This window comes from Passer domesticus, chromosome 4 (genome assembly GCF_036417665.1).
Source record: "Passer domesticus isolate bPasDom1 chromosome 4, bPasDom1.hap1, whole genome shotgun sequence".
Taxonomy (NCBI): Eukaryota; Metazoa; Chordata; class Aves; order Passeriformes; family Passeridae; genus Passer; species Passer domesticus.
Window position 1 is genome coordinate 43,100,810 of NC_087477.1, and position 17,064 is coordinate 43,117,873.

Below are 17,064 nucleotides of genomic sequence, written 5' to 3' on the forward strand. Positions count from 1 at the left end.
CCGGGGCCGGTTCCGCGCAGGCGCCGCCGCCGCCGCCTCGCCGGGAGCGCCGCCCGCCCGTTGAGTGCGAGGAGCGCGGGCGAGCGCGTGCGAGGGCAGGGCAGGGCCGGGCGGCGGGAGCGCAGCGGGAGCGCCGGCACCTCCATCCCGCTCAGCGCCGGCACCTCCATCCCGCTCAGCGCCGGAGCCGCGGCGGCAGCGGCAGCTCCTCGGACAGCGGCTTTTCCCGCGCCCGCCCGCCGCGGGGCTCTTCTCGTTCCTTCCCTCCCGTGGCTCGCTTGCTCCCGCCGGCCGCTCGCCCGGAGCGCACGGGATCTAATTTGCTGACGAGCGCGCTCCGCGGAGGAGAAGGAGGAGGAGGAGGAGAAGGAGGAGGAAAAAGAAGAAAAGGCTGTTTCCGTGGCTTTGTGGATGCTCTACTTTTCCTGGAAATGCAAAAGATTATGCATATTTCTGTCTTCCTGGCTCCTGTGTTGTGGGGACTGATCTGGGGGGTCAATTCTAACAGCATACAGATCGGTAGGTGCCCGCATTTGGGGGGACCCCGCTCTCCTCCCGGCGGATCTTCCGATCCCTCATCCCCGCCGCTGTCACTCGGGCATTCCTGTCATGTCGCCGCGCTCCCAGTCCCACCGCGGTGCCCGCCGGGCGCCGGCGAGGTCCCCTCGCCTTTTCCCCGACCACAGCGCCCGGCCCCCGCGCCCCCCGGCGCGGGACGGAGCCACGGCCGGGAGCGCTCCGGCACCCGCGCCCAGCCCAGCCCCGCGGCGGGCAAAGACCTGGCCCCGGCGCCGCTCCGCCGGTGCCCCCGCCCGCCTGACGCGTGTGTGTTTCCCTGCAGGGGGGCTGTTCCCGAGGGGCGCCGATCAGGAGTACAGCGCGTTTCGGGTAGGGATGGTTCAGTATTCCACCTCGGAGTTCAGGCTGACTCCCCACATCGACAACCTGGAGGTGGCCAACAGCTTCGCCGTCACCAACGCCTGTGAGTAGCGGGCGCTGCCAGCCTGCCGTGGCGGCGGGGGCGGGGCGGCCGCCAGCGGTGCGGCGGGGGTGTGTGCGGGGGTGTGCGGGGTACGTGTGTGTGCGGGGTGCGGGGTGTGTGCGGGGCGCGGTACCGGGGGGAGCCGCCCCGCCGCCGAGCAGGTGCGGGAGCGCCCGGCCCCGTGCGGACGGGGCGCGGGGTCTCCGTGCGCCCCCGCAGCCCTCCGGGAGGTGTAAGATGGTTCCCGGCGGCTCCCCCCGCGCGTTATGTAAGGCTGCGCGGCCCCGGGGCTGCCCGCAGCGCTCCCCCGCCGCCCCAGGCTGCCCGCGGGCTGAGGAGCACCTCGCTACTGGCGCGGGCAGAGCGGGGCCCCCTCAGGCCAGCAGCCGAGGGGGGCGGCGGGGGGCGATCAGCCATTTTACGCCGCGCGGTGCTGCGGGCTCCATCTCTCCATCTCTCCATCTCGCCGCCCGCTCGCCCCCCGCACGCAGCGCTCGTGGGCGGCCGCGCTCGCCGCCCGCTCTGCCTCGCCGGGAGCCCGCCGCCTCCGCGGTTCCCCTGGCGGGGCCATGCCCGGCTCCGCCCTCGGCTCGGCGGGGCCCGGCCGCACGCGTGCCGCGGGGCGCGGAGCACATGCGGGGCGGGGCAGCGCGGTGGCGGTAGCGCGAAGGCATGAGCCCCTGCGGGCGGGCGGGCGGCGAGTCCCGCAGCGGTGCGCGCTCCTGCCTCCCGAGGCTCGGCCGGCGGGCGCCGTGTGACCCCGCGGAGCGGCGGGGCCGGCCGGGCGCAGCGCGCCCACGCTCGGCTGGCACTGCCCGTGCCGGGGTGAGAGCGGGGAGCCGCGGCCGGCGTCCCCAGGGCGCTGAGGCGTGCTCGCCTTTGCCCCGCTGCCCTCCCTGCCGCCCGTGCCCGGTCCCGGCGAACCGGAGGTCCCGCAGCGGCGCGGGCTGCAGCTCGGTGTCCTGCCGGCCGCTCCCGCCCTGCGCCCCGCTCCCCCCAGGCGTTCTCCTGGCCCTCCTGGGAAAAAGACGTAAGGGACACTGCATCTGGAGATTAGCTGTCAGCGGGAGCAGTTTCCCTCCGTTGGCGACCTTGTTTTATTCCCCGATTCAGCTACCCCGTGCGGTGGTGCTGAAGAGGGGCGGCTTGACACAGAGGCTGGGATAGGTGGTGCAAGAGCTCAATGCAAGCAGCTTTCAGTGGCATGTGGGAGGGTAGGAGGATATAGCATCCATAGCTGAAGGCAAAATAGATCAGAGCATGTAATCAGCCACAGTAATGCTAAATTGTTAATCTTTGCAAAGTGCTTGGATAGTTCTTGCTTTCTTAGATAATGGGGGGTTGTAGCAATCAGAACCCCACGTGGTCAGTACTTGAAGATGATGTTGCTTGGACTGTTGATGAAGTAAGTGTAGCAGTTACATGGCATTCTGCAAAAATGTAACAGTATGTTTCTCAAATCTGTGAAATTAACAAAACCCTGAAAACACGTTTTGCAAAGCACCAGATTTTTTCTACTAGCAGTAGAGACGAGCAGAGTCACCTTGTCTTTGAGAAACTAAAGGTTACATATTTTTCTCCAAGACCATCAAATGCTTTTGGCCAGCATTTGTGTGCATATACTAGCCTTGCTCTTGTCTCTCATGGAGAACTTTTACAATACTCAGATGCTATGTGTCAGCTGTAGACTGCAGTGGTGGACTTTGAGGCTTCCAGCAGAAGGGAGATGGATGCCGTCCATGTGTCAGATTTTCCTGTGTCTGAACATTGTCCCATGCTTCAACATTCAAGCAGTTCGAAGAGCTCCAAATTAAGACATGAAAATGTACTTGTTTTATGATCGCCTCAGTTACCACTGATGATGTAGTCAAGTTGTCTTGTGCATTGGATTTAATTGACTAATGAAACATGTGCTAAAAATATGTACAGTATCCCCTCGATTGCCTTTCCAGAAGGGTTTGATTGGAGAACAAGGAGTTCCAGAGACACATATTTGGCTTACAAGAAGTAGAATTTAGGAGCTGATTGCAGAGCATTGCATGCAAAATGGTTGAGAAGAATCCATCTCTTTTTGTCCCCTCTATGCTTGTTCTCTTTTGAAATAGTGAACATTCTGCAGGTTGTTTTGTTAAGTTGTTTTTTTTTTTGGGGTGGGGGTGTTGTTTTTTGGGGTTTTTTATTTTATTTTTTTTTTAAATTTCTGGAACAGTGTTCAAAGAACACTGTGCCCCAAACCAGCACTATGAAACAATGCAGGTGTAAAAGAAGGTCACAAAAATGTAGGATAATATGAATCTGAGAATGCTTCAGTATTTACCCGGCTGTTTCACTCCAGCAAGACAACTGTCCTGCACAGAAATGTACAGGCTTATACCATAATAAAAATTGTGACCATTTCCTGCACTAAACTGGCCACCGAAATATTTTGGCTCTTGATTTAAACCCCTGAGCCAGCCGTGGCTCAGGCTGCAGAAGCTCTGGCTGGTGTGGCAGAGGTGGGGTGCAGCCCTGCCCGCTGGTCCCGACCTGGCACCTGCAGGTGGCAGCTGGCAGCCCCTGGGGTCCCCTGTGCCATCCCACTGGGGTTCAGCCTGCCTCCCTCCCACCCCCAGTAGCTTCAGAGCAACAGCACACTACTCCATCTGCTTTAAAAACAAACAAGCAAACAAAAAGCCTGCTGCAAAAATATGTAAAACTCTTCAAACTAATTTTCGGTGCTTGCTTGGAGTGTGTTGAAGGAGCAAATGGTTTTTAGATGTACCAGTGTTGCTGGTACTACTTTGAAATTAGGTTCCTAAACTTCACGTACCCCCGAGTAATGTTCCAAGCAGTGATGCTACTCAGTCATTTAAAGGTGGGCAAAAAATGGGTGTAGATGTGTAGTGGAGTAGGTAGCCTTAACTCATGTAATGACTTGCACTTCAGTGGGAATTTCACCTCGACACCAAGAGATCGTGTCATGATGTCGCATGACAGCAAATTGGGCCCAATTCTACAGACTTTGACTAAGGTGGACAGGCCACTTTCATGTTACATGGGAAAGAAACACAACTCAATTATATTCAAAAAGCAGCCATAAAAATTGTCCCTTTAATTTGTTGGACTGCTGTGTTGACAGGTCAGTGGGAGTAGCTGTTGGAATCTAATTGCAGTTTGACACTCAGTTAAGTCAGCATCACTAGGAAGCCTGGTGGTTTAGGTTGAGAGGTGGTGCACGTTTTTTTCAGAGTAACGGCACAATTAAGAGCAGTGTTTTCTGCCATGACTGCAGTTGTAGCTTTCAAGAGAAGTGGGCTGGGCTTAGCACTAGATGAGAATTCTTGGTTCATTCTAACAGAACCTCCTTGGTTCTGTTTGTTTGGTTTAACAAACCAAACAAACTGGAGCAAAGGTAAGGCATGGGAGGCGATTCACAGGGCAGAATGGAACATATCCAATCCACTGGAACATATCCAGACCACTGGACTTCATTGTCCTTCAGCACAGTGTAATTGAGTCTAGTCTAATTGAAGGAGTGTTGACCATCGGCGATAGCAGATTTTTTGAAAGTTTAATTCTGTCAAAACAAGTAAGAAGGAAAGTGATGAAGATTAAATCCTTTCCTCTTAAATCTGCCTACCTACAACTTCAGGGCTAGTTGTATTGTGTTCTCACGTATTTTAGAATTAAGAGGATGTTGGAGTCACTTAAAGAGGGGTTCCTATAGAGTACTATAAAACTGCCATAATGATAACAAGTTTTTTGTATGGTAGTTTGAGCACAGAGGTTATATATGTACAGTCTTGGATGTTTAATCCTGCTGGCTCAAGAGTCAGTGTTGAGCTTTGCTGTTTTAAATCAAGTCTTACAGCTCTGCAGGGATCACTGCACCATGACATTGTGACAAGGGGATGCTGATTCATGCATAAACCTTAGATCCTTTCATTATATCTTCAACCAGCAGCTTTGAAAACCTATGAATATCTGGCATGTTGCAACTTGAGAGTCATGGCAAAGGTTTCCTCAACCATTTTGGAATATAATGCTATAGCTTTCATTCTTAAAGAAATAGCATATGCTGGCAAAATGCTTAAAGCATAAGCAAAAATAAATATCCTTTAATGGGAAGGATGGAAAAAATTTAGACGTGTTTATTTGAATTGAAATTACTGTGGACCAAGCCTAAACGTATTTCACAATAAATTATTAGAACTGATTTTAAGGAAAGGAGGAATTTATTAGCTGCTTGTGTTTCAGTTCATTTGTATTCTTGGTCCTTCTCATTTCCTTTTCACTATAAGACATTTCTCAGGCTCAGTGAGCAGATGTGAAATAGGTTCTGTGCCTCCTTGTAATTAAAATGGTGAGGATCAGATGAGTTCTGCAGTAAAATGATACAATAAAACTAGGATGTAGCCTCCTGTGATTTTTCTTCTTTCAAAACATTTCTCCTCTCGAAATTGATCTCTGTAGCAAACTTTAAACATTCTTCTACTCCCAAGAGTTCTTCATAAAGAAACCTGGGGTATTTATTGTGTGACAGAGCTGTCCCTGCTGTGCATCTTTGTGCCTGGCTCACAGACCATTTTCACACAGCCGTGATCCAGAGTGTGGGCAGGTACAAACCCAACCGTTTTCTCCTGCCTGCTTGACTTTCCGAATTCTTATTATATGATTATGGAAATAATTTTGTCCATAATATCTGAAAAAATTTACCATGCAGTTTGGAATACAGTACAAATATATATTTTACTCCTACAAATCTGAAAGTGAGTTATGTTTAATAGTAGTTTGTGAGTAGTTTGGCAATCAAGCCTTAAATATGCCAATCAAGCTTACAAATAAACCAATATCATCAGTCAATCTCTTCAATGCATGTGTTTATATGTAATTTTATTCATATATAATATATGAAAATGTATTAAATTTTTTTCTGTTTATGCTAATGAAAGTTTTAATTTACACTGACTTTGATAGGTGTGATTGACTGCACATAGTTGGGGATGTACCTAACTCCTTGTGTACATAACACTTCCTTTACTATCCTGTATGTGTTATGCACCCAAACCAACCACCACTGCACTGAGTGATGCTGTTACTGCTGGTTTCATTAGTTCTTTTGTTGAAGCTTCTCATTATTAAAATACTTTTGAGAATTAAGGCATATTTAAGATAATTCCTTTTGAACTCTCAGTAATTACTAGGAGAGTATATAATGCCTGGGAATGTATTAGTTTGAAAATGCATTAAACAGGTAAATATTATTCTATTATCATTATTTTGAAAATTCAAATGACATAATTTATCAGGCATCTTCTGTGAAAGCATGATTAAATTATTAAAAACAGTTTTCTTAAGGAAAATATAATTGTAAATTATTAATTGAAATTAAATGATAGGACTAATTTTCAGGAAACTAAAAAAAGGACTGAACCCACAGTAAACATAAACATATATATGTACATATAAAGATAGATATGCATGTGTGTATACACACATGTACATGTAAGGGTACACAAATATATATTTAAAAGAGGGAAGAGCAGTTTGTTTTGGATGTCAGATAAATCAAAAGCAGGACATGAGGTTAACTCTACAATCCATTTTGTGAAGAGGATTATCTGAGAGCAGTTACTAGTAAGCTAATTTATCTCTTTAAGTCATGTGCCTGTGAGCCAGGTGTGTGAATTAAAAATTTTGTATATCGAAGGCTCATGCCCACATTCTGGAAACAATGTTACAACAGCTCAAACCAAGGAATGTCAGGTCAGACTGAAAGTAACATTGAAAACATACCCAAATAGATAAAAAATGCTGTTGCATAGATCAAACTCTCTCTATATGTATATGTGAATGGGTTTTTTTATCTGACAGTTAACTGAAACTTCTGTTTCTGAAATGAACAAGAGATAGGTCCCATTATTTTTTAACTGATCATTACATTTATCAGACCATGAATACAATGGCATCTGCTTTTAGAAGACTGTGGACAAGGACTTAATTCCTTTTGCCAAGTAGGTTTCTGAAAAGGTTTAGGGCAGAAGTCTGTATGTTTTTATATAAAATATATAGGTTTGTGGAGCATCATTGTTATTTTTTCTTGAAACATTAATGTTATTCTTTAGTAAGTTCGTAAAAAGAATTTGCATTGGCTACAAATGCATATGAAGTGTAACCTTGTTAAAACTGAAAAAGGAGCTTTTATTTAAATTAGTAAATAATTTCAATAATTAATTTTGTATGGTTAAGCAATAAAGAGTGAACAAAATCATTAGATAAACATAGTGAAGGCATGCTGTGAACCAGCTCAACAGTAAGGAGTGCAAGCAGGTTTTAAATAACTACATGTTGAACAAATTTGTACTCAACCTTCTAAAATCAATAACTGTGCTTAAAATACAGCTGTTGTCTTTAATTTGCATGCACTTACAGAGTGGTATAGATGTCTTTTGAAATACTGTTTGGGTTTTTTTTAATCTATCTGTATATAGGACCACCACAGAGCAATTTTTACTTTTTAATGCAGCACTGCTGTGCCTCCTTGCTTAACAATTATTCCACCACAGATCTTTGGGTTTTTTGTTTTTTTTTTTAATTGTTTTGAAAAAGGTTCTCAAGTCAGTCATCTTATGGGGAGTTTACCTTTTCCTCTGCCAAAGTCTCCATTTGGGCAATGAATATACAGAGTTAACATTCCTGTCCTGAACCTGATTTAATGTACAGATACCTAATGCATTTTCTAAAGGCTAGTCACATTATGAAAGTGTGAAAAAAAATTTAAAAGACAGAGATATTAACAGTGATTCTACAGCAAGATGTGGTTCAGCTCCAGCTATTACTATCTCCCACCACCTGCTCCCAAACCTGAGAAAATAATGGGATTTTTTTTGAGGGTTGAAATATTATGTACAGTTCAACTAAAGGTGACAGACTCAAGCTAAATAAATGGCTTATTTCAACTCTAATCTACTGTTTTATTTTATATCGAAGGAAAAATATTCAGATCTTGAATCAGTGTGATTGATTTGTATATTTGGGAGGCTGGCTCTGTAATTGAATTGACAGTCACTTCAGTTAGTTCATGAACAACTTACTGGGCTTTATTGCACATGGAAATAGCATCTTCATTGCTTAACTACAGAAGATAAGTGTGTTTGCATTTCACTGTTAGCAACAACAACAAAAAAATAAAAGGGTATTTTGCCATTTGTGTTTTAAAATTGGCATATTTTCCCCCAAGTATTCTTCCAGTGAACAAGAGTAGGGCAAAATTCTGTAAAATGTTCAAATGCCCTGACTCATAAATGCATAGTCATGCAACTGTTAGAAGAGTTTCAAAGCTCAATAAGGAACAGAGGCTGATTTTATAAAATGTTCAAAATAGCTATATGAACATGAGTTTACTATGCTATATTACCTATTCAGTTTAATTTCAAGTTGAGGTAATATTGGAAAAATATTGGAAAAAACATAATTTATTTAATTCTGCATTTTTTCAGGCTGCTGTGGTTAAGGCTGTCATGCCACTATAATTTCTCCTCAGTATAAAAGAGTTTAGAAGTTTGCAAACATGGCTTGGACTGGAAAAAAATGCCTGTTTATTACAAAAGGTGTGAATTCTCTTTCACACACTGATTCTCTTTCACATACTTTGAGGATGACAAACAACAGATTGTTTCTAAGCACATGGTATAATAGAAAATTTAAATAGCAATAATAGGTAATGCAGAGATTTTTCTCATGATCTGTATGGGGAAGACTGTTTTTGGGGCTCATGTCACCAACAGGGTGAGAGAGCTCAGCAGAACAGCTTTGTACCTCCTTTGCAACATGGGGAAGGGATTTGTTTTCTTTGGTTTTCTGCCTTTTATTAATGTATTTGGAAGTTGTAGGACTCTGGTTTCGATCCATAAAATTAAAATGCTAATATGCTTTACCATTGCATGTAATGTGGATCTAAATTATTTGAATGTGTTGTATTTCCTTGTATATGTGTAAACTGTCTCAGAATGTCTGCAAATGTATGCTGATGAAATAGACAGTACAGCTCTGAACAAGTCAGATTAATTTGTTCAATAATCTCATAAATCTTTGAAATTGAGGTGGTTGAGGGATAGTTTGCTCAGAATGTTTCTTCCTGATACTAGTTATGAGGGTTTTTTTGACAAAATGTCTTCCAAGCCAAAATGCTGATTTATATTTTTTTTTATTTTCCCCTCTATGAAAGTCGCAAATTCCATTACACTGTGCTATTACATTCTCAGAGGGGGTTCTTTGTGCAAATGTGAGTTCTGGCAAGCAGCAAAATGTTCCTGCATGAATGTACCTTGGGCAGAGACCTACTGATATTTGAGAGTTTATTCCAGGTGTCATATTTGTAAAGCAGGATGAATAATTTGCATGTTAGTGCATACCACGCACGTGCTTGAATGAGCTACACCAATGCTACTTAAAGCAAGAGCAGAATTGATCCACAGTGGAATTACAGGGAGTGGTTAACAGAATCATAAAGGATATATCTTATTTATTTTATTTCTCTTGTTCATGTCAAGCAGAAGAACTGAATTTTAGACCTTTGTCTTTAATTTTCAAGTTGAACGCCCTTAGCAATTGTTTTGATGTCAGAACCCCTCACTGTCTCTTACTCTTCTTCATTTTTCATACCTCAATTAATTTTTGTTAAAAAAAAAGTATTAATCCTAAATTTTGCCTGATGCAGGAAGGAAAAAGTGACTTGGACCTTTTGGAAGCAAGAAGACAATTTCTTGCCCTTAGCTATCATGATAAAGCATAGGGAAAAAGACCCTGTTAGGAAAATTCAGTTATAAAAATTTAAACAATTGCTCAACCAACAAATATTAATGGCCCAGACTTACACACACCTTTAAACTTTTTAAGCCATTTTAACTGAATAGTTGGAAATTTAATCATATAATTTTATTATATTGAAGGACTAGATGGATTTGAGGGATCAAGAAGATGAGAATATGAGTCACTATATATTATATATTGCAGTATAAGTGGGGTTTTAATTTCACTCACAGCTTTACATCTGCTCCATCTGAAGGTGCTTTCATTTGGTGAGAGTGGAACATGCTGAAATTCTGCAGAGTCGTGACTGAAAAGTCATTCTGTGCTTTTACCCGCTAATAGGATTTGTTGATGTATTCAGCAACCTGATCCAGTGATCTGGAGTCCAGACCAATAAGACCAGGCTATTTTCACCCAACCAAACAAATGCTCAAGCTTCTGCTAATGGTGGTAGAAACATAACCAAATCAAAAAAAATTAAATTACTTACTTTTTCTGTATAAATGTGGAAAATGGATTTGGTTTTTTGTATATGGAAAGAGAGATTAAACAATTCCTAAAAAGGGCGAAAATGTTTGAGCACCTCTCTGACCTACACAAATTTTTTTGCAAACTTTCTAAGACCCCTTGTTTGGTTAGTTGTTTGATTGGGGTTTCTTACTTATTTTATGCTTTCCTTAAGTTCTTTGTCAGGTTTCAGTATGGAAATCTAATTTAGAAAAATGTTTAGACTGCTTCAACTCAGTTTAAGTATGTAAATAGAACTGCTAAAAATGGAAGAGTTTGGCCTATGCTTCTGTAGGTGACGGGAAAAAAGCATAACGCTTACTTCTCTCTCTTTTTTTTTTCATTTGATCTTGGATATTATTATTTAATGCAATCTGTACAGAAACTTGAAATTTTAATTTTCTCTTAACTCCTTTTTTTACTTGTAGTGAAATATATTTTATCTTGACTGTGTAAAACCAAGTAGCATACTTCTGCTGTTGAAATAAGGAAGCATCTGTGGGGTGCAAATACTGATTTTGTTAGCAAGTGGAACACTTAATATTTCTTGGGGCTTATCTCCTTACTTCTATTTCAATATGACCAAACCAGAATATATTCGTCAAGGTGCCCATTTTTGGAGGACACTTCTAATTCACCTGCAGTTAAAATTCCTGAAGACCCTGTTTGTGATATTCATGCTGTCTTGTGTAACCTCAAGGGGCAGCTCCAAAAAATGGGAGTGTCAAAAGTTCTGTGGCACATCTGGCAGCCTATGAAGGCCCTTCAGGTACTCCAGTGTTTGAAATGGTGCTTGGAACATGTACTTTGTAACATCAGTAATTTCCTCAGTTTCATAAGAAAAGAGCAAGTCTGTAAACACCCAAACAGCTTTTAGGACCTCTGACATTTTTGTATGTACTGTTGCAATTAGTTGGTTTTTGTAGAGGAAAACGTAGATCATATTAAGTCATGGCTTTGACATTCCAAATAAACACAGATTCAAGGATTGTGTGTGCCTGTTCCAACACACTGAAGGACCTCTAGCATTATTGCATCCAGTTTTGTTCTTCTGGCTATGCAAAAAAGATTACTTCAAGATTTTTGTTTGCCTTTCTGTATGGAAGTGTTTCCAGCTTCCTGCTGAGCCCGAGTGCAGTGGTTCTGTCATTATTGTAACTCCTAGCATTACTTTTGATTTTCTTTTTATTTACTTTGTATTTTACACAGAATCTTGATTTCCTGTGCCGGTGTTTCTGGCTTTATCTTGTATTGCAGGAACTTGCAGTGTTAGATTTTTGCAATATTTCATTGTTACATGACATCTTGAGGTGTGTGTGTTGCGATACATAGGAGCCATTTTAAAAACTAAGTATCAACTGCCTTAAAAAACAAACGTGTTAGGAAAAATGTTCACTTGGCCTGTTCCTCTCTTCATATTGGTGATAAATTCAACAATTCATTCTGAAGTTTTTTTTATTTCTTCTTTTGTTTGTTCGGTAGGTTTTTTCCTTCTTCTGTCCTCATAGTGCTTAAAACAATTGTCCAAAGCTAGTGTTGTTACTACTGGGTTATTAAAAAGACTGAAGATAATTGTGCTAATTATTTAACTGTGACACATAGGTGCTTTCAAGGCAAGATATTTGTGCTTTTAAATTTGCCTTATTTGGTAAATGTCCTTTGAAACTTCTCAAGGAAGCTAGCAATGTTCACATGGTTAACTTAGTCATATCACTACAGATTGCTTGGCAGCTTCTGTTTTATGCACTGCAATTGAACTGTATTTGCTTTTGATCTAACTTTTTTCCCCTTCAAGAAAAATTCTGCCTTATTATTCTATAGAGTTATTTTTTCCTTCTTTCTTTTTTTCCAACTAGCTAAATGTACCAAAAGTAGCTTTTTCAGGAACCCTAGTTCCTCTCATTAAGGTTGTCTTCTGATTTCAGGGTTTGATTTTAAGAGCTCCTTACTCAGTGACTGATTCTACTTAGGATACAGATCCATTGGGTGAGAGATATAAAGTGGGTTTTTTATTTGTTTTTCTGAATAATGTTTTTTCTGGAAGTTGTAGAACTGAAGACATCTCATCTTGTTACAAAGCAGTTTTTTAACTGTGTATGACAGACCAAAGGAGAAGCTGTAATTTTACAGGCCAGGAAGAGGTGTGCCTCACTAGTTGATATGCTGGAGGAGAGTTTTGACCAAAAAAATCTCATACTGTTCAGATTTGTCCTATACATCCTTCCAGACTTTTAAGACGGGGCAGATGTGCTCATTTCAATTTATTTTCCTTCTGGGATTTCTGTTAATTTCTCATTCTGTAATCTTTGCAGGTTTTACATACTTTTGATGAGTCCTTACTAGCTGTGGTGATTGTCTAGTTCTCTTCCATACAGTGCCAGGGCTGACCAGTTTTCCAAGTGGTTTGGAAACTGTGGTGTATAACACTGTCATGCTACCCCTGTCAAAGTGGGAACATTCAAGAGTCCAGGTATAGCTAAAAGATGGAAGCTTGTGTCACCCAGTCTCAGGGCTGTGAATCAGTTGCCTCTCAGTGACATTGGCAATAGCAACCTAATGGAACAGACATCAAGTCAGCCTAAGTGACAGAAAGCTTCCAATTGGAAGGGTCAAAGTTGAATCTGCTACTCTTTCCTCTGCGGTGGCCGACTGCAGCTCTGGGGCAAGGGATGTGGGATTACTGAGCAGAAGCTGCTTTTTGAGCTATAATGGGTTGAAGCACTCTGGTTGTAATGGTGCTTTGGGTGCGGTACTGATCTTCCACCTTTCAGTTGGAGCAGTCCAAGAGTGGAAAAACAACTGAGAGAATCTGGGAGCTCTAGGAGTGGTAGAGAAGAAGAGCCAACTTTTTGCCTTAGCTTTGGAATAAGTTTGGGCCAGGTTTAGGAGGGTATTTTTAAATGCCTGAAAAGACAAGCAGTTATACAGTCAGGTCTCCTTTCCTCTGGGATGTACTAACCTTAGGTTTCTCATTAGATTGAAGTGCTTCATCTTAATTTGCACTAGTAGACCTGTGGTTTTGAACCTGATATTGTACCAAAAAATATGGGTTGTTTGCTCCCTTACGAGGAATTGCAATGTAGTATTTTTTAATTAGTTCTGTATTATGCTGGTGGTACAGTTGGTGAGATCTGCTGGATATTTTAGGCGGCTGTTTAAGGCTGTTTTTTAAGTTTTGCTGGCTATGTTCAACATGGTACTTGCTATTCCCATGGATCTAGTCACTTGTTTCTAGATTACATTCAAGGTAGGGAGTTAAATCTCTAGAGGTCTGCATATGTTTAGTTCTGGCTACGTGGGTAAAGATTTCTTCTTGTTTAGCTGTCAGGACAGCTACATTTATGGACACTTAAGATAACAAGCACTAGATTTAAAGATTAGAAACCTGTTGACAGGATGTTTTCTATGATGGGTGCTGAACTTTCAATATGCTTTTCATGATGTTTCAGACAGTCTGTTTTATCCAAAGTATTTGCTGAAGGAGCTTGTCAGAAAATGAGAAAATTATTTTTTTTTTAAATTTTATTTTCTTTTTGGACATCAGGTAAAATAAGATTACCTTGCTTTTTCCTGTATAATCTTCACGCAGGGAATCATTAATTCATATCATGGCTCATTTCTCTGAAAGAGGAAGTAGGAGATAGCAGTAAAGTCCTTGGATTTTTTTGCCCTCCCCTTTTCTGGATTACTGAGCACAAAGAATGGAAGTTCAATTTAGGGTTCAGTTTATAAGAAAAATATGTTCTCATTGCCCTTTAGAGGCACATATATAGGCATAGTATATATATGAAAAATATATATATATATATATATATATATTATATTTCAGTATAATGTATACTATGCCCATTTTTCATTTCCTGTAAAAACAGGAAGGAAAAACGTGCTTACAAACAAAACAGTCTTGTCAAGGTCTGAATTATTAATACATAGGATGAAAAGTGAGTGATTTAAACCTGTAAGTCTGAATAAGAGCATGAATAACTGTAGTGCTGTGCTGTTAAATAGCAAATGAGGGTGTCAAAAGATAAATGAAGAGAACAGCCTTGTTCTGGTGTGCCCGTGCCTTTTTACAGGCAATGAAATAACAAGGATCACAAAATATTATGCAGCCCTCAGGAACAAGTTTACTACATTTTTCTTCAAAATCTCTATTCAACTGATGTAACTTGCTCTGCCAGCTACTCTAGGGCTGAGTCCTGAAAGGTCCAGTGTACCTGAGCATGCCAGCAGTAGTTATCTGTGATTCACAGGACTTGTGTAGCCTTGCCCTGCATCTGACTGTGGTTCAGCCCGTTTGTTGCTCACCTAGGTAAGTATGAAAAACAAAATACATGGAAAATATTTGGCATTTTAAATTAAGAATAAATATTATACAGAGTTCACACAGGGCTGAATTAAACAGTGAGTTTTCTATGACTAAATTACTACAGCTGATATCAGGTAGAGGCTGTGGTTCTAAATCTGTGGTGATCTCACACAACCATTTTGCCTTCTGTGTGTCTGGATTTCCTTCCCACACAGAATGGTGTTTCTGAAGGGACAGTCGGTGCTCTGTCACCCTCCCAAATGATCTCTTGTCCAGACCAGAGGTGCTCTCCAGGGTTCCTGGGTCTGTTGAACACAGGTACTCAAAATTGAATAGAACGCCCAGTCTTTATTAAAAGCATACCATTTGCTTAGGTAGCAGTACTAGCAGCTCTGAATGATTAATTTGGAATACATCAACTGCTTGGCCTTAAGAAACTATGAATAGTAAAAAAATATAGGAATTCTGACCATGTTCCAGATGGAAATTCTGTTGAACCATTGCTCATTCTTCAAGGCAAATATTCTTCTGCAGATTATTTGAAAACGTGATGTAAGAGAAATATTGTTGAACAGAACAGTCTAGAGTAAAGGTCTACGTATACACCCCTCCCTGCCCCTAAAATTATTCTTCCTGAGATTCATTATCTTTGAATCTTTAGCCATATATCTTCCCTTATAGTGAATGATATGGAGGTTTTAATTTTTTGAGAAATTAATTTGAATTGCATCTAGTTCTAATTCTTGGTAAGCTGTAATTACATTTTTAAAGGAATAATTTCAATTAAATCATCAGCATTATGGTTGAGTTTTCTGATAAAATGGCAGGTAGCAGGTAGAGATTCCTCTAAAATATCGCCTTGATGGTATTTCTTTCAAGCTTTTAAATTATTTTCACCAACTTTTTGAAGCAAAGTGAAACAAACCAAACCAAAATGTCTCTCTCCAGGAAATGTGTAGGTGTATAGCATCCTGGGATGATGATAGTCTACCACATTTTAAGATTCAATCAACACAAAGAGCACAGAGTGGCTTTTTTGTTCACCCTTTGTGCATGGTCTAAAAAATGTGCACAAGAAGGATTTTTTTTCAGTGAAAATTGAAGCTCATAATGTAGTGGTTTGTTTGTTCTTTAATTTCTAATTTCAGGTTTTGAAACTTGGGAAGGTAGTCATTTAGCCGAAGTTTAACCTATAGTAATTTTGTGACTGAAAACCAGTTTGTAACAAAGAAGAGAGAGAAGAGAATTCTTTTTCTTGCTACCATGACCTTGGACTTCCTTCTTGTAGGCAGAAGTTGCAGGTGGTTCCGTTAAAAGTAGGGAGTTGTGTCCATTTAAAAAAATTAATAAATATGATGTATATTGTGAAGGGGTTGAGGACATTTATTGTAACTCCTGATGTTATGTTTTTTGAGTCCTTCAAAATAGAAGTTATTTTTAAAAATGTAAGAAGAAACAAACAATTCATCTTGAAAATTTGTGAAGGCATTTTTCAATGGCATATAAAAATATTTGTTATAAAGGGATAGGTTGTGGTGATTATCTGCTTAGCATGAGTTATTTCAGCTTTAAATAAACTTTGAGTATTTATTTTGCAACTCGCAAGTAGTCTTCTCTGACTTCTGCTCATGCCCTATGACTTGCTGTCATCTTTTATCCTTAGTTGCCAGCTGTACCAGCACTCCAGGTTTGGATCTGTGCCAGTTAACCACAGACAATGCCCAGGTGTGGTTTAGGAAAAGTAGAGTCCAAGGCCTGTTTGCAGCAGGCAATTGGATTGCCTTCCCCCCATGTTTCTAGGGGAAGGGTGAATGGCTGTTTGAATGGGAGTTTCCCAGCACATAGGGAATACACAGGGGCTCATCTTGTTTGCTGTATCACTCTTGTATTCACTGTTTTGGGACATCAGGGACTTGCCTGGCATATTGTAGGTGACTTTCAATCTGCCTTTCTGCTTTATGTCCTGCTGCTGTGATTTTGCAGATCCTCCCAGAAGAACAGATGATCTGTCAGAAGTCCATCACAGGCTGGAGTGAATGGGGCATGCGTTAGGAATGTATCAGTTTGAAATTCTTCTTTGCATAGGAGAACCAGAGGGGAAAGCCTTGTTAGCATGACAGAATTAAGGACAGGCTTGAGTTCACATCAGTGTTCCAGATTTCTTGCCTTCCACTCCAGGAATTATGACTACAGAGAGCTGTCAGAAGTGTCTTTTTTACCATTCTCCTTGTATGACTTAGCCTTTGCTCTGGAATATTTGATAATATGAACTAATATTGAACCAACATGCATGTATTTGGTACTGCAAAAGATGACAAATTTTGTGCAAAAGAATATACAAAACACAAAGCAAATATTCCTGACTTTCTTTAAATTTAGCTTAATAGAAGGAAATCTCCAGAGGAAGGTGTAACATTGCTTTCCAGTAATATACTAAAATCTTTTACTCTGGTTGCAGTGGTCTGTGGTTTCATGT

The 17,064-nt window shown here is 41.5% G+C and overlaps 1 protein-coding gene across 4 annotated transcripts in view; it reads left to right on the forward strand.

Annotated features, from left to right (window-relative positions):
• Positions 1 to 19: 19 nt before the first annotated feature.
• Positions 20 to 17,064, forward strand: part of GRIA2 (glutamate ionotropic receptor AMPA type subunit 2) — an 88,633-nt gene continuing 71,588 nt past the window's right edge. For 3 of the 4 annotated variants that reach the window (XR_010361142.1, XM_064417484.1, XM_064417482.1), the window contains exons 1-2: positions 281 to 519; positions 842 to 982. Coding sequence is in view for 3 of the 4 variants with exons in the window: in XM_064417484.1 (XP_064273554.1) it covers positions 432 to 519; positions 842 to 982 (229 nt within the window). In the remaining variant the exon portion in view is untranslated. Of the gene's footprint in view, positions 520 to 841; positions 983 to 17,064 lie in introns of all 4 variants that reach the window. The other variant, XM_064417483.1, reaches the window with a different exon arrangement.